The following is a 27,686-nucleotide window of genomic DNA, read 5'->3' as shown; positions in this document are numbered from 1 at the left end:
TATAAACCCTTCTAATATAGGAATTTCCTAGTGTGGTAATTAAAAGCAGATATTTCCCAGGATATAACTAGATCCATTTCTCCTTAAATGCTTTTGAGGTCCCATGAATCACAGAATCATTAAGGTTGGAAAAGCCCTCGAGGATCAACAAGTTCAACAGTTGTTAATCCAGCACTGCCATGTTCATCACTAAAACATGTCCCCAAATGCCACATCCACATGGCTTTTTGAACACTTCCAGGAATAGTGACTCCACCACTGCCCTGGGCAGCCCCTTGAAATGCCTGACCACCTTCTCCATGAAGCAATTTCCCCAATATCCAATCTAAACCTCCCCTGGCACAGCTGGAGGACGTTTCCTCCTGTCCTGTCCCTGTCCCCTGGAGCACAGCCCTACCCCCCCACTGTCCCCTCCTGTCAGGGAGTTGTGCAGAGCCACAGGGGTCCCTGAGCCTCCTTTTCTCCAGGCTGAGCCCCTTCCCCAGCCCCTCCTGGTACTCCAGCCCCTTCCCCAGCTCCCCCAGCCCCTCCTGGTACTCCAGGCTCTTCCCCAGCTCCCCCAGCCCCTCCTGGTACTCCAGCCCCTTCCCCAGCTCCCCCAGCCCCTCCTGGTACTCCAGCCCCTTCCCCAGCTCCTCCTGGTACTCCAGCCCCTTCCCCAGCTCCCCCAGCCCCTCCTGGTACTCCAGCCCCTTCCCCAGCTCCCTCAGCTCCTCCTCACCACACTTGTGCTCTACTCCCTGCCCTGGACACTCTCCAGCCCCTCAAAGTCTTATCATGAGGGGCCCAAACCTGACCCCAGCATTCAAGATGGGGTGTCAGCAGTGCCAAGAGTTCATTTATGCTCCTAGTATTCATTACAATATCAATATATTTCTTAGCTATTAATTCCTTACTAATTTTAAGCTAAAACCCAAATGCAGCCTGAAGATGTGAGCAGAGAGTTCTCAACAAAGCTGTGACAACAGTCACAACTGCTCCAAGTTATGTCACAACGAGATGCTGCAACATTTTAGATCCATTAACTAAATACAAAAGTTGTTTCTCAAAAAACAAGCCCAAATTCCTCAAGAGTCCCAAGATCTCACCTAGAAAATATGTGAATTCAAATGAATGTGAGTGGCTAAAATAAGAAAGAAGGCATCATGAATCAGACATAGTCCCTCTGAAATGGAAGGTGGAAGGGAAGAGTGGGTCATGGTAATAAGCCAAAAATGTCATTTTATAAGATTTTTCATTTCCCAGCCACATTTTTAGACTTCACTTTGAAAAACACTAAAGCTTTATTCCAAGCCAAGACAGACCTTGGGGTTTGCTGACAATTTCAGAGATGTTCAGAAAGACTGACCTTCCTCAAGCAGTATGAGAAGTTTAAAAAAAAAAAAAAAATCACTAATCTGTACAACAATTACATTCCTAAGAAATGTGATTCTCCATGCTGTACTTTCTTTCATTACCTGACAGGAACACACTAATGATTGGGATGGAGATCACTGCAGAACCTTTACATTCAATTTAATCATGTGAACTACTCATTCCCAGTAGTCTTTAGGAAGCTGTATTTTCATCTCAGCCATAAACCACCTTCCAAACCCAAGAGAAGCCAAACTCATGTTCCTACCACTTTGGGTTACAACCCAGCAAACCAAATGCACTTGATCTGAGATTCAAACCTGCCATTGCAACATCCAAGTGCTTCCATCCAGATGAAAAACTAAAATGCCAGTGAACATTAGTTCCTATTTCTTTTGTGCTTCCAGGGTTAAATACAGTGTTTTAAGGAAAGAATTATTAACAGTGAATGTCACAAGGAGCAAGATATTTTCTGCTATATCTGAAATTACACCATGGTAAAACAGAAATGTTATGTTTACTTAGGACATCAAAATAAAGAAGCACAAAATATAACATTTCTTCTGTTTTAAGCACTATTTGATTTATCAGGTTTTGGCAGGACTCTGAGATGAACTCCATGAGATCAGGCTGAGCACAAGCACATGATGGTCTCACATGAGAGGAAGATGCCCAGTGCTGCAACTTTGTAACATGATCTCCGTGCTCAACACCAAAGGCAGTCACAGCACAAGACACCTTGTGGAGGAGAAGGAACCTCCAGCTCTGTTTGTGCTTCAGGCAGCAGATCCTACTCCCAGCACAGCCCAGACCAGCTGCCAGCTCCTGACTCCAAAAGAAGGCTGGGAGGGAATATTTATCACTGGCCAGGCTTCTCTCAAACCCCCAAAGCAGCACTTGTCAAACACCATGAAGCAGTCAGAGAACACCTCCAGTGTTTGCATGTGTACCATGACAGGATGGAATGAATCAACTGAATTAACAGACAAGGGCATTAGACAGCAAACTGTGCTGCTTTCTACTGACTTGGACACAGCATTAGAGACCAACATAATACACATTAATATCCATTAAAATACTGTATTATTTAAATACTGTAGAAAAAGCTATTTGAGATAAATAACAGCATTTTTTATTAAGGCTACTCCATGGCTGGATAGAAAGAATTCCAAGGCACCTGCTCCTCACAAGAAACTTCACAAAACCATGGCAAAGCAGCTGAGCACAGAGCAGGGATGAGCAGTGAGTGGGAAGTGGACAGTGCTCATCTTGGTGGCTTTGCAGCAGCCTGAGTCCAGCAGAGCTGCAACAGAGAGCTCAGGAAACTGAAAGGCATTTCCATAAAGCCAAGCTTCTCTTTCACTCAGCTGCTGATAAACAGCAGTGCTGTACATGTTTTAACATGCCTTAGCTTTGTCCTTGCTGCCCAGCTTTCCAGGGATTTACTGGTTCATCCTGAGGGAGGTTTAAGATCCCAGCCCAATGTGCTGTTCTGAGTGACAACAGCAGAGGCACGAGGTTCTGCTGGTTTGTTTGCAGCAGACTTCTGTATTATTTATTAGAAACAGGATGCATTACCCACTGCCCCCTTTCTGGTACAAGCACAGTGAGATCACAAGACTCCTTGGCCAAATAACACAAAGGAAGGAATGCAAAAAGTCAGTTTACAGTTTTTTCTGTTAATGTTTGCTGAAGTTACACACACCAACTGAAATCTGGTATGATGCACGCACACATCCATCCTAAAGTGACTCATAAGCCAATTAAAACCTTTGAACCTTATTCTAAAAATTCAGAGAAATGCTATCTATGCATCAATTGTGCATAACTGTGCATCAGTTTCAGGGCAGATACCCAACCCCAGACCAACCATTACAGCCCCTCAAGGCACCACAGAAAAACACACAGGATCTTCTGAACAGGTTTGTAACACAAAGATTGGGTTTCAGGAAGCAAACAGCTGTAGAGTTGCAGCTGCTTGTCCAAAATGACTCCAAGCACTGGGGTATCTCATGGACAGCTCTTCTTTGGTGGTTTAGCCAAAGACAATTCAGGATTTCACACTGAAATGCCCACAGAAGGCACTGATGCAGGAAGCTGGAGCTACATGAGCCATCCTGGCCCCCTCCCAGGTGGGCAAGGCCAAGATCACTGCTGGCACCTGGGCAATCAGGGAAATGGCCATCAGCAAGCCCCAAACACCAGAAAATCAGTAAGCAGGCAGCAGCAGCAAGGGTCAAAAAAAGTCCCTAAATTATCTCCAGTCTGATCAGCCCCTTAATAGAAGCACATCTCCAGTCTGATCACAGTATTTGTTAATTTAATTGTACAGCAATTAAACAATCCTCAGGGGTCTGTGCTGCCTAAACCATATCTGAGCAGACAACTTTTAAGCCTGGAGAGATGTGTCAGATAAAAGTGCTCATCCTTGCAAATACAAGATGTACCCAAAGTTTTATTTTTACATTACTATGCAAAAAGTTATGCAAGTGTTTTTACAGTAGATTTTCCAAGTTGCTTGTTACAGCTATCCCTGCAGTTTCAGGCTGTGATAAAGGCAGGCTTCATTAAAGCATGTGCTTTCTTGGAACCATAGGAAACAGTCACTTCCTCCTAAGGAACTAAAGTAGCTATTGTTGCTGAGATTGTTGCTGAAGTAGCTCAGGGAGAAAGAAAAAAAAAGCTTAATGATGTATTAATACCAAATAAAAATGTCACACTGAAAATACTACAGAGCTCTAACACTGATTCATGCACAGCTGTGAGCACTTTGCAGTTAAAGAAAGGTAAGGAGGACAATGAAAAAAAAAAAAGATGTTCCATGGCCATTCCTGACTTCTTAAATTCAGCACAAATATTTGTGTAATTAAAGTAAGTTTGCTCACCTCCTCCCTGCTTTACAATCACACCACTCACACTAAATAAACATCCACTCTCAAGGCTGAAGCTGATTAATACACTGATCCACATGGGGCAATGTATTTTATACAGCTTTGCCATAAAGACTGAGCCAACCAGAAGAAAATTTCAACATTCCCACAGACTCCCTCCATTTATACACCTTTCAGCATGGGAATTTCTCAGCAGAAGTTGTCAGGTTTCTACATCTAGGTCATCATGGAAATAAAAAAAAAGAATCAGCTAATACAAAAACCAGCACTGCTTCTTATTTAAAAAACCCACTCAATCACCTTTCTGAGCTACTAACGCTACCAATGTTATTTTCTGTAACTTTTACTCTAGTCAAATATTCCTCTGCTTCCTGACACCTGGGTTTTAGCAAACTCCCCTTTAGATGATGAAGCATTTCAGTTTCTCAGCATGAATGATCAGCAGTTTTTAATAACCCAAAGAACATAAATGCTTCCCTGTAACCATTCCCATGACTTGGTTCTTTTTCTGGTGCCTGTCATGCATTGCTGCCCTTCCCAGGGCACCAGGAATGGGATGCACTCCCAGGAACACCCCCAAGGGAAAATCCTAAAGGTGCTGTTTGTACACAAATGCAATCACTAACCCACACTGCAGAGGAAGAGATTTGCAGTCACTTTCATACACACTGATGGCAAGAAACCACAAAAAACCCCATTTTCAGCACTCAGCACCAGGACAAAGATCTGCATCAAAAAGCACCAAAAAAGCAATTCACAGTGCAGAAATGTAATTTGTATCCATATTTTACTTTGATTTTTCTGGCTGTTTTTCCCCTGGCCTCACTAAAGGTACAGTGGATGGTTGGTCACTCCATTTCTTAGGTACCAGACAGCTCTTCCTGTCCCCTGGACCTGCCTGGGCACAATATTTACTCCCACAAGTGCCAGTGTGGATCTGTCTGGAGTGTTTCAAACCCTCAGCAGAGACAGCTATAAAATGATCAGGACTGGGAACAAAGCTATTATCCCCACTTATGCCACAGTCAATTAAGTAATATTTAATAAAGGAGAAAGCAAGAAGCTAATGAAAGGCAGCACTAATGCAAAGCCTCAGCTGCTGCTGCCTGTAATCACAGGAGAACAAGCCCACATCTTGGCTGGTGTTCCATGCTCCAGGCTCTTTGTGTCCATGACACAGCAGGTGAGACAGGACATTGTCACACTGGACCCTGCAGGCCAGTCCCAGACTGGGCTCTCATCAAGTGCTGTCAGGTCCTTACCCAACCCTCTTTGTGTATTGTTTCTATTTCTGACTTTGTCTTTTCCAGCGATTCACACACGCTGAAGAATTAACAATAGCAACTCTAGATCCACTTGGAAGTGGGTGGAATAATGAGCTGCCTTCAAAGATCTCAACACATATGTGACACACAGTAACTGATGGAGCAGCAGTGCCTGAAAGAGCTGTCTGTCATCAATGAACTGCCCTGCCCAGCAGTTGGTCTGTTCTTCCAGGCACCAACAAGCTGTTTAGTGCTCCTCAAAATTCCCTGATTATGTTCCATCCCAAATCTTTCCCACCAAACACCAATCCTGCACTAGAAGAGGCCAGGCTGTCAGAAGCCACAGCATGAGAAGACCTTCAGCCTGGCTGAGGACAAGAGTTTTGTGATGTGACAAGATTCCTCCAAACTCCTCATATCATCGTTTTGTCTCAAAATGTGTCACAGAAAAAGCTGGGAATCAGCAGAGGAACACAGCAGCCCTTCATTTAAGGGGAAAAAGATTTTCTAACAATAAAAGTACCCTGTCCTCAGGTAACTCTCAGTAAGCAGAAAGAAGCCACTGCCAGGTTGGAAAGCCCAGGTTAACAATAAAACATATTTCACAGCACAACACACAATGCTCCTCCCATTTAGCATTATATTAGTAACTGAAGTTAATTTTTCCCCCAATCAGCAGCACTGATTCCTCCTTTTACTCTTCCAAAACAGTTTAAGTATAAACCAGCTAAGAGATACTTATCACCCTACACCACAGAAAGGAAAATGTGAATTTTTCAATATGACTTTTGCTGAAAGTATCAATTACTAAAACCACAAAGGTGCAATCCTGGCACACACAGCAGTGTCTGAGAAAAGAAGGGAACAATCTTCTCAAATTATAAAGAGAAGTGCACAGATATTTTGTACAGGACTTGTTTTAATCCCTTCTCTCTCTTTAAGTGTCCCACAGTAAATCAAAGACACCTGAAACAGAGGGCTACTCTCTGAATGAGCCTTAGCACACTCATTAATATCTGTTTCTGTTACTTTATAATTTCAGTTTTATAAAGAATCATCTCACATGAGCATCTGACAGGAACCTCCTTGTTGGGAAAAACCTTTAACTGTGAATGAAAAACACTTTGCAAGTGCCAAAAAGAATTATCCTGTCCCTTACTGCACACTTAGGAGAACAGATATAATTTATCAGTTTGGACTATCTGGGCAAAAATCCAGTATATTTAACTGCCTATGGTACAAGGCATCTCCTGAGCATGCTGTGGAACAGATCCTGAAGCAGCAGGCACAAAGTGAGAGAAGTTATTCCATGGCACACATAACCACCTAATAACTGCTGAAAAACACCACTTTCATTAGCAAAAACATTCCTCTTCCAAATGAAAGGGAGAGAATGAGGTATTGGAAGTGAAAAGTCAGGAAAACACAGTAGATCAAGTCTGGCTTTGAGCTGGTGCTGGGGAAGAGCACAGGACCAAAGCAGCTGTGGGAAAGCAAACACAACGTGTCAGAGCTGGGAAGGAGCTAATGCTGCTGTGGCACCTCACTCCTGCACACAGGGCATGCCCTGCTAACCACAGTGCAGCTCCAGTGCAGCTCCAGTGCAGCTCCAGTGCAGCTCCAGTGCTCCCAGAGCACTGCAAATGGGCAGAGTGAGTGTGCACAGAGCAGTGACTCTGTTAACCACCTCCTCTCCTACCTCACACTCCTAGAAAAGCCCATCCCTTCAGTTTCAGTGCTTTAAACTCAAAATAAATGGGTCACACAACGGGAATGTCTCTGACAGGGAATTAAGATGCTGCAGAAAGGGTGTGAGCTCGAGGGCCAAGCAGAGGAGCACACAAACCTCATCAATAGAGAAGTGGCCTCCTCTGACTTCAGGACACACCTTGGGGTGTGAGGTTTAGGGTCACAGGAACACAAGAAGAACACAAACACATCAAGCAAGAACAAAGAACTGTTCTGAGAAACCCACTGTGGACTGGGGTGCCAAGCACTGGTACAGCCTCAATGGGCTGTGAAATCCCAAATATGCTCATGTGGTATCTGAGAAATGGAAAAGAATAAACCTTTCCATCTCAGCTCTACCAGGAGAGACTGCCCAGAGAGATGAGGGAATAAGTGATGGCAGATTTTTCCAAGTGATTAAATTCCAAAACACAAATCCCAAGGTAAATAAACTAATCTCCTACAAAAAGCACAAGTAAATCAAAAGTCAAAACAACAATCTTGCCTTCATTTCTCTTCATATCATTGCTATTTAACAGCCACAGTAGCTCCTTTCCAGAGACAACTCTTCCTGGAGAAACTCCTGTTGAGCCAAGACAAATATCCTCCCCACTAAAATACACTTTTTTAAACAAATTTGCTTTTCTGAACAGGACAGAGTGTCTGTCTTAGACACTTATCTTGAGACACACAAATGTTGGTTGAACTACAGCACTAGAGCAACATTTAAGAGATACAATGGACAATGGAAGCACTGTAGGGAAAAGAGGAAGATTTTCTGCAGCTACTTCCTCTAAAAGAGCATTCTGATTTTGTAACATCGAATTAGCCAATGGCCCTGGCCACAGCCTGGGAAGCACTGAATCCACACCCAAAAGCTCAACAGCAGATTTACAGCTCTCTCCAGATGAGCCAGGAAAAGGCACAGTCCTGCACTGTTTGCAGCCACTCTCTGGAATTAAGAAAAATGTTTCCCAAACACACAGGTTTTACAATGTCTTAATCAACTGAACACATCCTGGTTTGGGTTTTAATTTTTGATGTGCTCATGAGGATCTAAAAAGGAACTATCCCTATAGTTATCTGTTTCAAAATCTCACCATCAATACTCCAAACTGAGGAGTTTAAAATCCCACCATGCTGCAGCCCAGCTGTTGCATATTGCTTTGACCTCACAGAATCCCAGAGTGTGCACATACCTGAGTAACAGCTTCTACAAGTACACAGAGCCCTACAAAATTGTCCAAGGAGTGTTTTCTCCTAACTCCAAAGGGCACCAAAGCCAATACATTTTAACCATTTCTTGTTACAGACTGAGAACAAGATCAGTGTGGCTTGCAATTCTCTTTATGAAGCTGCTTGTCACAAAATTATTTTGGAAAGAGCATTCAATTCTTCTCAAAGAGCTGCTGCCACAAAGGCTTGGACTTTCACCAGGGAGATCCTCAGGGGTTTGACAGCTGATGGAAACACTTTCTGTCCTATGCACAAAGGAATAAAGCAGATTTACTAAAAGCAGCACAACACATTGGGGGGGGTTCCATGAGAATACAGATCACCTGCTCTGGCAGAACATATTAGGCTAAATTCCATATAAATTTCCTGTTGCCACTACATGGTGTTCCCCACATTTTCCAAGGCACTACACAGCAGCCCTGCCTTCCTCTGCCATCAAACCAATACTATAAATTTCACATATGCTGGAATAAATTGGATTCAATGATCCTGATGGGTCCCTTTCAACTCAGCATATTCTGTCATTGTGTGATAAGCAGAAGTTTCCCAGGTATGCTCACTACCAAACAACCCCGTGTCCTGTACACAAGGGGCTTCACAGAGATTTTGGAAGCTGTAATTTATGTTCCAGTTCAACAGCACCAGCAAGGAAGATCAGTTTTCCCAGTAAAGTTCTTTATTTAGTTAGATGCTTACAGCTTTTCCAGATGCTTTTGACAGCTGACACTGACTCCACAGGAACTCCCCAACACACCAGCAAAGCCCAGCTGTCAGACCAAGAAAGTTTCTCAGGCTTCATGAGTCACTTGAAGATGAACATAAATGACATTGGGCCCGTTACTTCTCAATTACCAGGTGACACTTCACTGTGGAGTCTCATATAACACGTTCTTGATGACTAATTATTTCACCTATACTAATTTCCTGATCACGTGCTTCTCACACAAGAATGGATAACAGGCCAACACAGAGAACTGACTGCTGCCGAGAAAAGCTCTGAGAGAAGGACATTTTAGTCAGGAGATACCAGGCTTGAGTTACCCGAAAGCTGAATGAGGAGCTCAGTTCCCCTGTACAACAGCTTCAGGGTGAAGAATAAATAGGTAACTACAGCACGAGGCTGTAGGGCTGGAGAGGAAGGAATTCCTCTATATTATTCCTCTATAATAATAATAATGTATACACTTGTGTATATATAGGTACATAACCATATGTACATCACGGATCTCAGCACCACAACGCAGTGAATGGAAAGGTGAGCACCAAGCACGACCCTCCCTATGAACAGCCTGTCCCTCCTGCCCCACAGCCCAGCGTCTCCTTCCTCGTTCTGACTCTCGCTTCCCCCTTCCCAAACCAACCCTCCCTTCTCCGGCACGGCCCCAGCGGGCAGCGGTGACATCCCCGGGCCGCAGCGCGGGGAAGGCTCCCCTCACCTCATCCTCCTTGTGATTGCGGATCCCGCGCACCAGGTCCTGCAGGTTCTTGTCAAACATACGGTCGATGCTGCCCTTCACCATCTTCAGCGCCATGGCGGCGGCGGCGGCGGGGCCTGCGCCGGGCTGAGGGGCCGGGCCCGGCCGGGGGGGCCGCCGCGGTGCTGCTGCCGCTCGAGCCGGGTGAGAGCAGCGGTGCCGGGACGCTCACATGCCGAGGGGAGCGGGAGGGCACGGGCGGAGCTGCCCTAGCGAACGAGCGGACACGGGAGACCCCGGCCGCGGGCGCAGCTCCGGGCAGCGCTGGGGATCCGGCACCGACAAAATGGCGGCCGGTCAGCTGAGGGCTCGGCCACGCCCCCGACATGGCCACGCCCCTGGGCCAACTCCGTCCGCTGTGCCGCTTCCAGCCCCGCCCACTTCATCTGGCCACGCCCCGGAACAGCCTTGCCGCTCCCGCCCGCCTCTGAAGCCGCGCTCCATCCCCCTGGACACGCCCCCGAGCGGTCTGTCCCCGCCCCCGTCCCCGCCCCTGTCCTGTCTGCCCGCCTTCCTACTCTCTGGACGCGCCCCCTCCCCCTCTGACCCCGCCTCTGATCCCGCCCCTCACAGACCACGCCCCTCCAGCCGTTCGTCACGCCCCGAGTCCGCCCCGCCCACCCGCTAGCAAAGCCACGCCCAGTCATTCATAGAGCTCCGCCCACTCATCTCAGGTCCCGCCCACCCGGCCCCTCAGTCGGGAAATCCCGCCCTTCTCATCCCACGGATGGAAACGAGCAATGCCTGCAAACACACGAGAGAAAACACAGCCCTGCAGGCGCTTGGAGCAAACACCGAGTGTTCAATGAGCTGCTGGACCTGAACTAGGGGCCAAGAGGCCGGGGGGATCTCGGGCTGTGTTAGGAGCAGCATCGGCGGTCGGACATGGGAGCTGATCCTGCCCCTTCCTCAGGCCCGGTGGGCTCAGCTGTGCCCAGCTCTGGGCTCCTCGGGATCCCAGAGGAGATGCTGCAGTGGGGCCCGTGGGGCTGTGAACAGGATGAAGGCACTGGAGACGGGGAACGGCTGGGGGCTGGGGCTGTTCAGCCTCCAGAGGAGACCCAGCTGAGAGTGGCCCTCAGCCCTGGGTGTCCGTGTCTGCAGGGAGGGCCAGAGCAGGGCCCGGGCTCTGCTCCGTGAGCCCCGGCAGTGGCACCAGAGCAGCGGGCAGGAGCCCATGCCCATCCCCAGGAACTTCCACCCGGACGGGATGCAGGACTTCTTTGCTATGCAGGTTACCAAGCACCGAACAGGCTGCCCAGGGAAGGAGCGGGGTCTCCCTCACTGGGGATATTCCAGAACCATCTGGGCACAGTCCTGTGCCCTGTGCTCTGGGCCGGAGCAGAAAGCTGGGAGCTGATGGTCCAGTACGGTCCCTTCAACTTGAATATTCTGGGGTTCATCCTCTCTCACCCCGCGACATCCGCGTCACTGCTGCCACTCCCCAGCACTGGCCACGCCCCCGCCTGACGCCACGCCCCCGCCGCGCGCGCCCGCGGGTACCACGTGGCAGAGCGGGCGCGCGCGGCGGGGACAGGGGAATACCGTGGGAATGGGGGTCCCTCCATGGGGATGGGGGTCCCTCCATGGGGGTGGAGCTCTCTCTGTGAGGCTGGGGGTCCCTCCATGGGGATGAGGTTCCCTCCATGGGGATGGGGCTCTCTCTGTGAGGCTGGGGGTCCTTCCATGGGGATGGAGGTCTCTCTGTGAGGTTCTAGGTCCTCATGAGGCTGAGGGGTCCTTCCATGTGGATAGGGATCATTTCATGGGCCTGTGGTCCTTTCTGAGGCTGAGAGTTCCTGCATGGGGCCAGCGGTCACTCCATGGGCCTGAAGAACCCTCCACAGGGATGGAGACACCTCCATGGTCTGCAGGTCGCTGCTGGGGCTGTGTCCCTCTGTGGGATCAGGGGTCCCTCCATAGGGATGAGGATCTCTCCATAGGGATGTAGATCTTCTGTGGGGTCAAGGGTCCTTCCATAGGGATGGGGATCACCCCACGGGGCTGTGGATCCCTTCATGGGGCTGCAGGTCCCTCCACGGGGTGGGGCTGGCAGAGCTTCACCTTTCCTTTCTGCCTGTGGGTCTCAGCCATGGCTGCACAGCCAATAGAGCCAAATTTTGGGCCATGTCTTTATTGGGGATGTAGCTCCACAGGCTGCCACACCTGAGCACCCACTAAACTCCATCACCCATTTTACCAGGTAACCAGTGTGGGTGTGGGAGCTGTGACAGGTGACATGATGGGTGATGGCCAGGTGGACATGGAGTCTTGTGGGAGTCCCCACATGTGTGGGCATAGAGTGGGCAATGGCTCAGTGTCCCTGTGACCACAGTTTGCCCTCTACTCATGTACCCAGCACCTCTGGACAAGCCCCTACACTTTGGTGACATGTCCCCACTGCAGGTGAATGGTGACAGGGAACAGGAAGGGGACAAAAAATGTACAGGAGCTGTTTTCCCACCCCACCTTCACCATTCCAGAACAGAGAAAGGAAAGAAATAAACAGAAAGCAGCTTGCAAACAAAAAGGAGACATGACCTTGCCAAGATCCACCTGGGATCCTGAGCTGCTGCACAAAGAGGGGAAGGAAAAGGATTTCTCTTGCTCTTGGTGTTTTTCCCTTTGTTCTCTGCCTTCAGCCTGGGCTTTGCAGCCTGTTTGTGTTGGCCCCAGGGCAGAGAGATGAGCCTGGGGGTTGTGATAGTTTTATTCAGAAATAGCTGCACACATCAGCCTCTATGCAGGAGGTTTCCCTTTTTAAGGGAAAAAGTCAAAAGGAAGAATTATGATTGCTGGAGTTCTCATGGTATGGAGAATATCCAGCTACCAGGATGAGGCTGTGGCTGGGAAGGGCTGGCTGTGCTCACCTGTGCTGTCACTGTCCCCTCCACTGTCCCCCCTGGTTCCCACTGGGCTGCTCTCTGAGGGGATCCCCAAAAACCTTGTGAAAATCCCTTGTTTTAACCCAGTTTGCAATGGTGCTCAGCCACTGTCACAGTGTCATTTTGTCACACCATCACATTTGTCACACCCTCACACCCCCAAGCCAGGGACAGGCAGGGCAGCCCAGGCTGGGAGACACAGCACCCTGAGGTGTGGGGAACATCTCCTGCAGATGGATTTGGACCCAAGACTTGATCCCTCCTGACTAAATTTCCAAGGATTTCTCCTTCTGAGGCAGCCTGACTTAGTTCAACCTTAAAAACTGAATTTGGGATATGAATGACTTTTTCACTCTTCTACCTGCTGAAGGGAATGCTGAAGGGTCTAGAATCCTCTTATGATCACCTTTAATTAAGAGCATTGCTTTAAACCTAATTGCTGCCATTGGTGATACCTAAATCTTAAAATTCCCAGCTTTTGTCTTTCTTGGCCTTTGCAGCTCAGATCATTATTATTATTTTAATAAATTACGCCACCTCCTGTTTTCCCTGTTGCACTTATGCAGGCAACATTCCCAGGGAAGGAATTTTCCCAGCTGCATCTCCAGTCCTGCTGACAGTGAACATCCCTAAGGAATGCTGTGCCTTGGGAGAGCTCTGATGAGCTGCTGAGTCCCAGTGTCAATGGGAAAACACAATCCCGGCCATCACATCTCTGATGGAGGTGGGGCTGAGCTGCTTTTTTGGTTTTTCCCCATGGCAGTGCTTCCAAGAGCTTTCCCCCCGTTGCTGGCACTCAGAGCACTCCGTGGGTTTCACATTCCTGCAAGGTTTAAAGAGGTTGTGCTTGGTTACATTAATTATGATTTTTGTGTAAATTGATCTGAAGGAAAAAAAACCATGAAATTGGGGCTGTTCAGCCCCCAAGGGTCCACCCAGGGTTCCCATGTCATGCCATGACAGCATGTCCATTTTGGAGTGCTCATTCTGGGGTGCCCCATGCCTGGGTGCCCATATTGGGGTGCCTGTGTTGGAGTGTCCTCACCCGGAATCCCGTGCCAGGATGCCTTTTTTGGGGTGTCCCATGTTGGGGTGTCCTTTATGGGACATTCAGGCTGGAGTGACTGTGCCAGGGTGTCCTGTCCCCAGGTGACAATACCGGGGTACCCATTTTGGGGTGCTCATATTGGGGCACCCCATGATGCAGTCCCCATGCTGAGGTGTCTGTGACAGGATGCCCATTTTGGGGTGTCTTTGCTGGGGTGCCATTTTTGGGGTGTCCCATGTTGGGTTGTCCTTGATGTTCAGGATGGTGTGGTTGTGCCAGGGTGTCCTGCCTCCTGGTGACAATATTGACCCCACATTGGGGCACCCCCTTATTTCAGTCCCTATACCGATGTGTCTATGACAGGATGCGCATTTTTGGGGTGCCAGTTTTGAGGTGCATCATGCTGGGGCGCATGTCCATATCGACATGCTCATATTGGGGTGCCTGTGTTGGGATGCCCGTGGTGGGATGCCCCTATTGGGGTGCCTGTGTTGGGATGCCCCTATTGGGGTGCCTGTGTTGGGGTGCCCGTGGTGGGATGCCCCTATTGGGGTGCCTGTGTTGGGATGCCCCTATTGGGGTGCCTGTGTTGGGATGCCCGTGGTGGGATGCCCCTATTGGGGTGCCTCTGTTGGGATGCCCGTGGTGGGATGCCCCTATTGGGGTGCTTGTGTTGGGATGCCCCTATTGGGGTGCCTGTGTTGGGATGCCCGTGGTGGGATGCCCCTATTGGGGTGCCCTGTCCTGGGGTGCCGGTGTCGCGGTGCTCGCGTTGTCCCGGCACAGACCCCGCTCCTCCTGTCCCTGCTGGTCCCCGCGAGGTGGCGCCGGCGGCCCGGGAGAACCGGGGGGACACAGCGGGACCTGCCGGGGTAGGGACACGAGTGGGGACCTGCCCGGGGACACGACGGGACCTGCCTGGGCAGGGAACACCCGTGGGGACCTGTATCGGTGGCAGGGAGCTCCCCGCCTTTGAGGGGGGGGCGGATGAGCGATGGATGCCCCATTTTTGGGCTGTGGGTTCCCGTTTGGGCACAGTTTGGGTGTGCGGTGCCCCCTGTGTGGGGCTGGGGTGACGCGTCGGTGCTGTCCGGTTGGGAGTGATGGGTGACATTTGGGTGGAGGCGATGGGTGCTCACATTTGGATTGTGGGTGACCCAAATTTGGCCCCACCCCCGCATTGGGGTGTGGGTGCCGGGTGTGGGTGCCGGGTGAGCTGCGGGGTTGGGCTCGGTGTCCCCGCGGGCCAGGCACGGGGCGGGACACGTGGCGCTGCGGGGACAAGGGACCCATTCAGGAGGCTCCGTGTGCCGCCGATGCCTTCGGGCGCTGCGGGTCCCAGGCGGGTGACTCGGGTCTGGCACGGTCCCCTCGCCCCCACCCAGGCAGAGCCTTTGTCCCCCCACGTCCCCTGCTGAAATAGGGGCGCGGGGTTGGACGCAGCAGGGATGGAGCTCTCCTGGAGTGGTGATGGAGCCTGAGGGTTAAACAACCGCCTCGTGCTCACAAATTCCACATCTAAGAAAATGCTGGAATCGGTCCCAAACGATGCCACATTGGAGCGGGCCGGCCAGGCAAGGTGGAGGGAAGAGCCCGGAGCCAGGGAAAAGCTGGGTACTGCACTCCCTCTGCCTGTGAAATGGAGCCAGGATGTCCCAGCACAGGCTGCCTCCAAACAAGGGGGAAAAAAAAGGGCGAGAGAGGTGGGAGGCAGCAGTAGAAACACCCCAGCCCACCCATGGGACCTGGTTTGGCCTCTCTGTCCCCTCTGCCAGGGGCCAGGGCAGTGCAGAGGCTCCCTGGATGGCACCAGGGGCTCTCCAGGAGCTCTCTAGCAGTGTGGGGTTAGACACAGCCAGGGCTGCACCATTGAACAGCTCAAGCTCCAGCCCAGCCTAAAGGACCAAATTGAATTTGTTTTCTCCTGGCAAAGCAGAGCTGAGGCAGCCCCCGAGGGCTGGGTGGGAGAGATCCACTGTGTTCCAGTGAAAACATTCCTGGTAACATCCCTGGGTTCAGCAGGTGACTCCTCTGTCATCAGCTGTGCCTGGCACAGGCACACGGTGTCCCTGGATTTGTCCATCTCGTTCCTTGCTGAATTTGGAGCTCTGGCTCCTCATGTACAGTGTTCCCATCACTGTGTGAAGAAGGCTCCAGCAGTGACAGCCATATCTCCCTAGGGAGACAGAGCTCCCAAACTGGGCTCAAACCCAGTTTGAAACCAGTTGAGACCAGTTCCAGGACCAAAAGAGGAACACTGACAACCACAAATGACTTTAACCTGCCAGGACCTCCACTGGCACCAGCACAGCTTTGATGCCTCACCCACCCCAGGTCCTCAGTATCAACAGGAGTCTCAGTGCAGAGGAAACTGTTGCATCAATTTGTTGTTGTGGCAACTGCAGCCAGAGCATCCCTGGAGAGATTTGGCCCAGAGAGTTGGCAGGACTGATGGAAAGGACAGATGTTGCTTCATCATGTGGAAGCAAACTCCCTGGTGCCATTCAGGATCAACCCCAAAATATTAAAGTGGGGCTGGGAAAATTACATGTGGGGCATTGTGCATGAGGGGAAGGGAAGTTGTGCATGGCCCCAGAGCAGGGTGTTGGAGCAGGGAGCTGACTCCATCCCTGGGGCTATGGACCACCAGCATCCTGCCCTCCACTGAGGGGGCTCCAACTGGGATATTTCATTTGATGGGAACAGACTTGCCTGCATTAACCTGCCTCGTGATCCAGCTTGTTATTGTCAGCTAAATTGGGTCAATACTGAAGAGGAGCTGTTGCTGGAAGGCAGGTTGCACATCAGAGGAGCTAATGTGCTCCTCGAGCCCCTTTGCCAAGCACTGGCCCTGCCTGAGGGTCAGTAGACTCATGATCACAGTAGAAGCTGACCCCACAGCCCAAGGACAGTAATCCCAGTGTGGGATGAGCTCCAGAGATGCCTTTGCACGTGGTTTGTGACAAGAGTATCAGAGCACTGCTTGTGCAAAGTGCGTTTGGTGCATTAATGCCTCCCTGTGTCCCCCCACACCTGCACAGTTGGGATCTCCATTCCAAGGGATCCCTGGCTGGGGCTGTGTAGGAACAGAGGTGGGATGTGGGAGCAGCAGGGCAGGAGGGGCTGTGCCAGCTGCTTGTGGGCACCAGCTGCCCACTGTACACTCTTGCCAGGGAAAAAACTCTTTTCCAGTGCTACAGGAGTGGAGTTGTGTGTATGGAGCTGTGCAGAGCTTCCCCATTCCTCCCCATCCAAACTGGTTCATGTAGTAGTGGCAAAAATAATTCAGCTCCAAATTCTGCCAGTGTGGAGCCAGGAGCTGCAGCTGGGACATGCAACAGGACCAGAACATCTGGGCAGGAATGGAAACTTCTCCCCCTACAAACCTCCACACCAGAAAAATCCAGCTGCTGCCAGTTTCTAAGTGGATTCTTGATTTTCAGGAAAGACCAATGCTGCAGGTCACTGCCTGGTGTCCCTGGAAAATCATTGGCCCCTGGCAGCACCCAGTGTGTCCTGCTGCAGCAGAGAGAGGAGCTGCAGGAGAGCACAGGGTGAGGGGGCAGAGAATCAGGGAATGCTTTGGGTTGGGAGCACCCTTAAAGCTCATCCACTGCCACCTGTGCCATGGGCAGGGACACCTTCCACTATCCCAGACTGCTCCAAGCCCCATCCAGCCTGACCTTGGACACTTCCAGGGATCCAGTGGCAGCTACAGCTGTGCTGGGAAATCCATCCCAGGGCCTCCCCACCCTCCCAGGGAACAATTCCTTCCCAATATCCCATCCATCCCTGCCCTCTGGCAGTGCAAGCCATTCCCTATTCTTGTCACATGCTATCATATGCTACATGCTGTGGTCAGAAGTCTCTCTCAAGATTTCTTATAGACCCCAAGACACCCAAAAAATCAAAAATCCAGAGCTGTCCAAGGGGACTGAGTGGCTCCCATGTCTCAGCGATTCTCACATCTCTCAGGGGCAAGTTCATCTCACTGAACCAGCAGAAAACAGGGCATTGGTCTTCCTTGCTTCCTTCACTCCTTCCAGATGTGAAACTCAGATAAATCACTGAAAAGGTGTCCTGATTCAGGCAGTTACTTCAAAAATCACCCACGCCCCACTACCTGTCAGGAAACATCAGTACCAGCACTGAACCCTTGCATGGTGGCCAGATGGTCAGGATTCATCTGGGAAATCCTGGAAGCTTCCATTACTCTTTATTAGCAGCCCAGGAGCCTGCTTGGGCCACACAAGGACTTGGACAACAAACTGATTAAAGACCAACCTAACGAACTCAAAGAGAATTCTTTAAATGGAGCCTGCTGTGCCTTGGAGAACTCCTGCCATGTCTATTTATTTAAATTTAATGGAATTTTTGTGGTAAGCTAATTAAAAATGAATTGATTATTTAAGAGGCAGTCAGAGCAGTTTAAGCACTGCTGACTTGATGATTTTAGTGTTTTACTTAGAAAAACGTTCCTAACTATGGAGCTTTCTGCACGTATGGACATTTAAGGGGGAGAAAAAGGATACAAAGAGGGGAGTGGATGAGTTTGGAGCTGGCCTTGGAGCAGTTTCTGGATAAGGGAGCAGCCATGGCCACAGGAGCAGGGGCACATTCTAGCCCCTATCACAGAGCTGTGCAGCTGCCCCCAATAAACAGCTCCTGTCTGTGCTGAAAGCAGAGACCTGTCGGGAAATCCAGGTTTTAAATAATGTACAAAATCCCTCTGCAGGGAATGTCCCACTCTGGCACTTGCTGGCTCTGGATGCATTTCAGGCACGGTGCATTCCCTGCCTTCCTGTGGAGCACAGGGCCACAGGCAGTGACCCCAACCCCACTGCCAGTTTCCAGCCCAAACACTGGATGTCTCCATGCCACATCTCAATCCCAAAGGATTTGCAGAGTTCACTGAATGTGGGAGGCTTTGCCTGGCCCTGGAGCCACATCCCAGAGCAGGAGCAGAGTAGATGTGATGGCACCGACACAGGAGCACCAAAGCTGAGCTCCATGGCCCCCAACCTCCCCAACGTGGCTGAGCCACATCCTCTCCAGCAGGATAAAAGAATGATGAGATTTACAAACTGGGGACAACAGCCAGGAGAGCCAGATGGCAAAACTATCCTGCCCCAAGCCGTGTTTACCTGTATTTGGCTGAGAAAGTGAGGAACCACGGGAAAAAAGCTCCCAGCCCACACTGGCATTGCAGGGCAGCTCCCAGGATCACTCCCAGCACCAGTTCAATGGGGTTTTCCTTCCAGGTGCCATCTGGCTCTGCTGGACCTGGCTGCAGGTCAGAGCCTGGGCTCACCCAAGCCCAGCTGGGCTATGGGCACCTCCTCAGGGTGCTGCTGTCCTGCAGGGATGCTCATCCCCAGCAGCCACTGGCTCTCAGCTGCTCTTCCAGCCCTCAGATGGAGCCTGGCACCTGGCATGGTGTCACTGTCCCCTGGCCCCCTCCTGCGGTGCGGTGTGAGCAGATGGGACAGGGAGGGTGTGGGTGCTGTGGTGGTGCTGGTGCTCTTCCCTCGGAGGGCAGGATGGGGTGCCAGGGTCCCCCAATATCCCTGCACCCCAGGGCAGGGTGCCATGCCCCCGAATGTCCCCAAAACCCAGAGCAGGCACACAGATACCCCCAGGACAGGGTGGCAGGGCCCCCCAAATGTCTCTGTAACCCAGGGCAGGGTGGCAGGGCAGGATCACAGGGCACTCAGATATCCCCATGCCTCAGGACAGGGTGGCAGGGCCCCCAGATGTCCCTGCACCCCAGGGCATGCACATGTCCCCAGAAGAGGGAAATTATCACCTGAAAGACTGTGAAGGAAGAAGCTCTGGCCTGATTTTATCGCCCAGCTGGGCACCTACAGACATGCAAACGGTGTCACCTTGCCCTGCGGGCACCTATAGACATGCAAAATGCTGTCACTGAGGCCATCACCGGCCACTATAGAGATGCAGGACGGTGTCAGGGCTCCCAGCCCCCACCCAGGACACTTCCCGGCTGAGGTGCACTCAGTCCTACTCCCAGGTTACACCGTGTTGTAAGGTTGTAGCTCCCGATGCTGCTCTCGACACCCAGTGCTCGGTGTCTGTGGCTGATGGAGCCCGTCCCCGTATCCCTCCATCCCCGTGTCCCCCTGTCCCGCTGTCCCCGCTGGACACTGCTCCTCCTTGGAGCTGTGTGGAGCCCTTTGCACAGGCTGGCACACACAGCCCTGTGCCGTGGGGACACCTCGCTGTGCCCCCCGTGTGACACCTCCCCGTGACTGTGGTGCCAGGCGAAGCACCAGGAGCCACATGGGCTTGGGGGCTTGGTGCAGTGACCCAAGTGCCATCATATGTGTGCCAGCCCTGTGCCATACGTGTGTGACAGCCCTGCACCATCAAACGTGTGTGACAGCCTTGTACCATCATATGTGTGTCACCTGTGCCATCAAATGTGTGTGACAGCCTTGTGCAATCATATGTGTGTCACCTGTGTCATCACGTGTGTGCCAGCCCTATGCCCTCACACGGGTGTGCCAGCCCTGTGCCACCACACAAGTGACCCAGCCCTGCAAGGCCACATGAATGTCCCATGCCAGCCTGCTGCTGTCACACAGAGGGTCCCACCTTTGCCTTGCCCCATGTGTGGCACCACTGGGTGCCATATGGCACCCTTGCAGTTACATGGCAGGGTTGCAGCCTGGCACTTCCCTGAGTGCCTTGTGCCAGCCCCACGCTGTCACATGCAGGGTCACAGCCTTGAGCTGTCATGGGTGCTCCACCCTTACAGACCCTGAGTGCCATGTGCCACCCTTGCCCTGTCATACGTGTGACAATATGGCCTGTCTTACTCCCATGTGCCACCCTTGCAAGCCATTCTGCTCCCATGTGCTGTGTGTCACCCTCACTGTGTCACTTATGTCACACCACAGCCTGTTCCGCTCTCACGTCCTGCCTCTCCACATTACACATATGACATCGTGGCCTGTCCCACTCCTGTGCCAGCCTTGGCCTTGTCACGTGTCATACTATGATCCGTTCCGCTCCCATGTCACCCTGGCCCTGTCACATGTGTCACACTGCAGTCCATCTTGCTCTTATTGTGCCATGTGCCACCCTGGCCCTGTCACATGTGTCACACCACAGCCCGTCCTGCTCTGGTGTGCTGGGTGTGCCACCCTCGTCCTTGTCACATGTGTGTCACACTGCAATCCATCCTGCTCCTGTGTACCATGTGCCACCCTAGCCCTGTCACATGCGTGTCACACCACAGCCCGTCCTGCTCTGGTGTGCCACCCTGGCCGTGTCACACGCATGTCACACTGCAGCCTGTCCTGCTCTCGAGTTCCATGTGCCACCCTGGCTGTGTCACACACATGTCACACTGCAGCCTGTCCTGCTCTCGAGTGCCATGTGCCACCCTGGCTGTGTCACACGCGTGTCACACCGCAGCCCGTGCTGCTCCTGTGTTCCCGGTGCCACCCTGGCCGTGTCACACGCGTGTCACACCTGTCCGGGTGTCCCCGTCCCCGCGCGCGCCGCTCGCTCCCCGCTCCGCGCGCGACCCCCGCGCGGAGGGGAGGGGGGGGGGGGGGGGTGCGGGTGCGCGCGCGCGAGGGGCCCCGCGGGAGCGCGCGCGGTGCGGGGGCAGCTGAGGACAGGGGGGAGGGAGGGAGCGAAGGGAAGGGAAGGGAAGGGGGGAGGGACCGCGGGGCCGCGCCCGCCCCTCTCCCCGCCCGCCCCCTCCCCGCGTCTGTCGCGTCGCTCGGGCCCGGCCCGGCCCGGCCCCGGCGCCTCATTGTGCTTCGCCTCACGCCGGCCCAAGATGGCGGCGGCGCCCGAGAGCCCCGCGAGCCGCCAACGACAATAGAGGGAGGGACGGGACCCGCCGCCCCCCCGGCACCGGCCGCCCCTCCCCGCCGCTCCCGCCGCCCCCCGGCCGCCGCACCGCGCCCACGCCCCCGGCCCGGCCCGGCCGCCGCACCCCGCCCCGGCCGGCCCCTCTAGCATGGTGCGGGGCCGCCGCCGCCTCGTCCTCCGGCTGCCGACATGGGCGAGAGGCTGGAGCTGCGGCTGAAGTCGCCCGTGGGAGCCGAGCCCGCCGTGTACCCCTGGCCGCTGCCCGTCTACGTGAGTATGGCCCGGCCCCGCACCTGCCCCGCGCCCTGTCAGCGCCCCCGGCCCTGCCCCGGCCCTGGCAGCCGCCGGGGATCCCTCAGCGCCGGCCCCAGCCGGGATCCATCGGGGTGATCGCCCCCCGTGCGGGAACCCCCCCGGAGCCCCGGCCCCGGGTGCCGCCGCTGCTCGCCTGGAAGTCAAATCCCCAATTTCATTTTATAATTGGTTGACTAAACCGAAGGGCGGGGAGGAGGAGGACTGGTTAATGAAAAGTTTTCGTGTTTTCCTCGCGCTGGGCTCGTGTAACTGGTTAATAACCGGTGCTGCTGCGAGCGGGGTGGAATCCAGGGATTCTGCATGGGGGAATAGCGCTTAAATTATGGATGGCCTGGGGTGGTCGTGGGGACCCCCAGCAGCAGCCGCAGAGTGGGAATAAACAGCGGCCAGGAGCGGCTGTGGGTCTGGAGCAGCGCTGGTGTCTGGGGCTGCCGCCAGTTCCCCTCCAGCCGTGCCCTTGGAGCTCCCCTTTTATTTATCCCTAGCAGAATTCGAGCCAGCCGCAGTCCTCGTGCTTCCAAATAAAATGTCACTTGTCCTTGCTTAGCTACCGAGCGGCGTTTTTCCTTAACTTGCCTGACTTTCTCCCGAGCCCGGACGAGCGATGTGTGACCTTGATAACAATGTCCGTGTTCAAATTAGTGACAATCCCACGAGAGGCGAAAGGCTCCGGGGAGGGTATTTTTGGATGTGTGTAGGCTTCCTATCAACCCTCGATCAACAATTTCTCTCCCTACTGCGCGTAGCCCGTCGGAGCACAGTTTGCAGAGGCAGAACGTCTCTCTATATGTTTACTTGGCGCAGGCACTGTTGATTATCCCTGCGTTCCAGGCTGTGCTGTTGTACGTGAGCCGTTTCCCGGCGAGAACACGCTGGGACGCACAGGCTGGGGCAGCTGATACTGCTGATGCTGTTGCTCGCTTTTGGCAATCGCTTGTGTGTGAGTGATTAGGAATATATCGCTCGTGGCAGGGGGAGACGGCTGCCTGCTCCTATCTGCCGCCTGCCTTTCGGGGCTGCTGCTGTAGCCGTGCCTTTTCCAAAACATCCTCCATGCAGGCTGGCGTGCCGTTCCCGGCGTGTCTCCCAGCACACACTGGTTAAACGCAGCTTTTCCTGTTTGGGCAGCTCTGTCAGTGTTGGCGGGCGCGCGCTCCGCTCAAATGTCAGAAACTGAAACTACAAGCGATGACCGGGTTCGGTTTTCCTCGCCAAATATTAACTCGTGTCCCCCCCGCCTCCCCGAGCGGGTTGTGTGAAGCGGAGGTTAAAGATTACGCGGGATAGGGATTGTTCTGGGAGGGAGAGATGGTTTTATGTCTGTTCACAGGGATTCCTACCGGCTTAAAAACCGAACCCCTAAACCTTTATTTTAAGGGTGAAACGTGTGTTTTGCAGCATGGTAAATAAGAATTTAGTTGATTTGGGGAAAACTTGAGCAGCTGTTTTTGAGCATGGCAGAATAAATAGAATTTCTTCTCAGTTAATCAGAAATGCAGCGGATGGTGGTGGTGGTGCTGGTGGGGAGGGGATGTAATCCCCCCATATACTGAGAAACACCACAAACCCCAAACATCCTGCCATTCAACTGGGCGGCAGTTTAACGTCCAGAGTAATTCCCGAGCGGATGGATGTTTCACCCGGAGCCGAGCAGCATCGCGCCCGCAGCTCGGGGAGCGCAGCGGCCAAGGCGTGCTGGCACACACGCACACACCGGCTGAACCCTGGGGCTCTGCAAACAAACGCTGTGTCCGTGCAGCGCTTGGCCTGCTGACATCGTGCTCTGCTGAACTGCAGCCGCGCTTTCCCCGCGCTGGCGCGGCCCCGAGTGCCGGCAGAGCTCGGCTCGCTTTGACGTAAGCAGAACATTTCTTAGTTTCACCGCTCGTGGTTCCGAGGAAGCAAGGTGGGATAGCTGAGAGGAGGGGAAAAACCGCACCGCGCTTCAATGAGTTTTATTTAGCAGCGTTCTGGTCGCTTCCTGTTGTACTCGGTGAGATGTGTTTTCCGAGGAGAGTTGTAGGAAAAGGGAACGGGAAGCTCACGGTCCCGGCTGGTTATTTTTGGTGAGAGCAGCAGCAGGGGCAGGGAGTCATCTTTCCCAACATCCGAGGCTGTGTAGCGTGAACCTGCTGCGTGCCCGGGCTCCGTGGTGTGACGTAACCCTGCCTTGAGTAACTTGGCTATTTTTATTCTCTTACTACATCTTAAATTAGCGGCGTCAGTGTTGCTGCGTTGAAGGCTGGTCTCTCCTATTAATGAACGCCTGGATTAACACCGTGTCTCTTTATTGCTGACTTGCTGTTTATTTCGTGTATAATAGGAAAAGTAGGGTCTCTCCAGACTGCTGAGTCCGGATAATAGCCCGGCTGACAACCCGGCGCTTGTTGGGATGCTAAAAGAGCCGGGGAGGCTGATGTGAAACATGTATTTCCCTCCGAGTCTAATTAGGGCCGTGGGAGGAGAGAGAGCGGCGGCGGTGCCGCAGCTCCAGCCTCCCACTGGCTCCCACACAAAACTGAAAGTGCGGCTCCTTCCCCCGCCTTCCGCCGCCTCAAAGGAAAGGCCACGGTGCCCTAATGAAGCCGTGGTGAGCCGTGCTGGCCGTGCCACACTGTGATGAGTAAGTTGAATAGTGCATGGTGAGTAATCGCTCCTCATGACTCACAAAATATTTTCTGATGTTGACCTCTGTTTTTGTGACTGCCCCGCTTAATCAGAGCTGAAGTGAGTGTACTCTTTTGTGCGCTGCTTAACTCCTCGGCTCCCGCGTACCTGCCCCACTTTTTGGCCGTACCAGGTTGTGTCAAGAGACAGGGATACAGTGTTAAAATTTTAATTTTGATACTATGAAAGATACAGGACTGGATAAAGGAAGTATTTGAGTGAGAGACCGGAGTTAATGGAGTTAAAGGTCTTGATTAGGCTAATGCTGGTGGAGAGTGGCATTTTCAGCCTTACTTCAAGTATTGTTTGGTACTCATTACTGGGATCTGAAGGGTACAAAGGCTGAAATCCCCTTGAGTAGTTTTAAGACTTGCAGATATTTAGTTTTCCTCCCTGAGAATTTTTCTTAAAATGGTTCATTTTCTTGTCTCTTTTACTATAATTAAATTTGAATGTGGATTAGGTTTAAATGTGGAGATTTTTTGTTTTATACCACAGTAAGGTCTGATCTGTGAGCTGTCTCAGGTTGTACTTTGAACTCCTGACAAGTTCCTGTGTAGAGTCTCCCAGGCTGCTGTGTGTGCTGGAGGGAGAAAGGGGTGGAGGTGCTGTGGGGTGGATCAGCTCTAGAGTCTGGTCTGGCAGGGTTCTGCTGATTTATCTGTGGCACCAGAGAGGGATTGCTTGCACAGAGGGCTGAGCAGCACGAGCTTCAGAGCTGCTGGAGCTGATAATTGCCCCAAAATCCATGTTTGCTGGACTGCACCCTATTGCAGCCCAGAGCTGGTGAATGTGGAAAAGCCTGTTTGCAGTCTGTCAGAGACAGGACACTGCTTCATTCATTGGCTCTCCTTGAGGCCTGCACTGCTGGGGCTGCCAGAGTCATCAGTGTCAGTGTGAGTGGGGACAGGGGGCACAGCCAGGGGCTGGGGGATGGGCTGCTTGTCCTTGGCCCCACCTGGCCCTTGGGAAGGTGACCTGCTGCCTGTCATGGTCAGTAGGGTGCAAGTGCTTTCCATTTTCAGGATGAGACACCTGCCTGTTGTGCTCTGTTCCCTGCAGGGTGACATTCCCATGGAAGGTGGCTGCAAGTGTCAGTGTGCATCAGGTTGTTGTGGGTTGTGTTCTCCTCTCCCTGTTTGACTTGCAAGGGCAGGGGGGCTGAGGTGTGACAGCACCTGGGGATCCCAGTAGGGTACTCTGAGAATCATGGGAGGGTTTGGCTTGGAAGAGACCTTAAAGCCCCTCTTGTTCCACTCCCTTCCACTATTCCAGGCTGCTCTGAGCCCTGCCCAAGCTGGCTTTGGACACTTCCAGGGATGCAGCAGCCACAGCTGCTCTGGGCAGCCCATGCCAGAGCCTCACCACCCTCACAGCCAGGAATTTATCTTCTGCCCTGGTTACCATATGGTAATACCATTATTTTTCATCTACCAATTTTGTTGCCTTCTTCCAGCCTTGGACTCTGTCCCAGGAGGGGACAGTCCTGGTTGTGCCACTGTGCACATCATACCTGGGTGAGGTGCCTCTGCCCTGAGCTGCTGGAGCTTAAACCTCCAAATTAGCACCTGTGATGAGAAGTCTGGCTTGAATAATTAATTTATTTGTTTATGTTCCTCATTGTTACTGCTGACTTTCCACTCAGCTGTGATGGCAAGAAAATTCTCATTTTCTAATTAAGTGTTGTCAGAGCATCACCTACACCTGGAGCTGTGTTTGTGGCTGCTACTGGGAGTAATGGGATACAAGCTGCTTATTACTAGATTTTGTACAGGTGGGAGGGTGCAGAGTGTGGGGTTTGGATTTTTTTCCCCTCCCTACTGTTGTGATCCAGCTGATACCGTTCTTTCACCAAAGGAATGTGCTGTGCAGGGAGACCTCAAGGGCAGGGAGTGTTAATGAAAATCACAGCCCAGCGGGGATTGTCACCTTTGAAATTAAAGATCAACAGTGGAGATGAATAACAGACCTTGCTTGAGAATTTAATCCTCTTTTTTTGTGCATGTCACTCAGCTTTCCTGGGAAGAGTTTCTGTGATGCCTGGCGTTGACTTCCCAGGCAGGTGTGGGAGCACTCAGTGCCATAGAATGGTGCTGTAGGTGAATTTGAGAAGGACCTAAAGAGGAGCTCAATTGTTCCCTTGGGGCTGGAGCTGCCCTGCTGCTGAGGGTGGTCCTGTGCATCCTGCCCTCTGCCAAGGTCCATCCCATCCCATCCCACACCCCAGTGCACTCCTGGGGGATGAGCTGATGGAAAACACGTTTTACTCGTGCTCCTGCTCTTTCCCTGGGATCGGCTGTGCTGGAGGGGGAAGGTGAAGCCCCCCCCCGATCCCTCGGGAGTGTCGGTGCCTGCGGAGCTGCGTGTGGGGCGGCTCTGGGAACGGGATCGCTGGAAATATCTGGGCTGGAAAGAAATGTTGCAGTGTTTTCAGAGGCGGCCCCCCCGCCCTGCTGTGTGAAATGTGAGTCAGGGCCTGCCCGGGGCAGCCGGCCCTGCTGAGGAGGCAGAGCAGGAGGAAACTGTTGCTGCCTTTGCCAGGCAAAATCCTCCTCACCCCCTGAGTAATCGCCCAGAAATTCGGCAGCCGTGGCTGAGTCCGGGGGTTTTCCCCGCTGCTGTTGATGCAGCTTGTTGGGAAATGCTTGTGGGGATGACTAATCACTTCGAAAAGCTTGTCTAGCAAAGGAAAGGTTTGAACACTTGAGCGCAGTTCCGATTTCTCAGCACCTCTCTCTCCCTGCCTGCCCTTCCCAGTTGTGAAAACACCTGGAATGGGGAGAGCGAGCAGCGTGAGACTGGGAAATATTGACTCAGTCATTTCAAAAACACTTGGGATTCTCTGCTGCCCAGCAGATCACAGAGCTGGCACAATTGCATCACTTTTTCTGCCTTTTCCCCGGTGCCACAGGGACTCTGGGTGTGTTCTTGGGGGGCAGAAGAGCCCTACAGCGTTAATTGTGCAGCACGTGGGCAGC

The 27,686-nt window shown here is 52.5% G+C and overlaps 2 protein-coding genes across 11 annotated transcripts in view; one reads left to right on the top strand and one right to left on the bottom strand.

The window, feature by feature from the left end:
* The window catches only part of AP3D1 (adaptor related protein complex 3 subunit delta 1), a 41,898-nt gene extending 31,632 nt beyond the window's left edge, over positions 1-10,266 (bottom strand). Inside the window, 1 exon segment of the mRNA XM_079328529.1 lies at positions 9,910-10,266. Coding sequence (XP_079184655.1) covers positions 9,910-10,005 — 96 coding nt within the window. The 5' untranslated portion in view covers positions 10,006-10,266.
* Positions 10,267-21,576: 11,310 nt separating this feature from the next.
* Positions 21,577-27,686, top strand: part of DOT1L (DOT1 like histone lysine methyltransferase) — a 71,526-nt gene continuing 65,416 nt past the window's right edge. For 4 of the 10 annotated variants that reach the window (XM_079328518.1, XM_079328525.1, XM_079328521.1 and 1 more), the window contains exon 1: positions 21,578-21,996. In XM_079328518.1, the coding sequence (XP_079184644.1) occupies positions 21,916-21,996 (81 nt within the window). In that variant the 5' untranslated portion in view covers positions 21,578-21,915. Of the gene's footprint in view, positions 21,997-24,559; positions 24,684-27,686 lie in introns of those variants that run through there. The other 6 variants (XM_079328519.1, XM_079328527.1, XM_079328526.1 and 3 more) reach the window with 4 other exon arrangements.

This window comes from Erithacus rubecula, assembly GCF_903797595.1.
Source record: "Erithacus rubecula genome assembly, chromosome: 28".
Taxonomy (NCBI): Eukaryota; Metazoa; Chordata; class Aves; order Passeriformes; family Muscicapidae; genus Erithacus; species Erithacus rubecula.
Note: the sequence above shows the minus strand (reverse complement) of the source record. Positions and strands in the feature narration are given on the sequence as shown.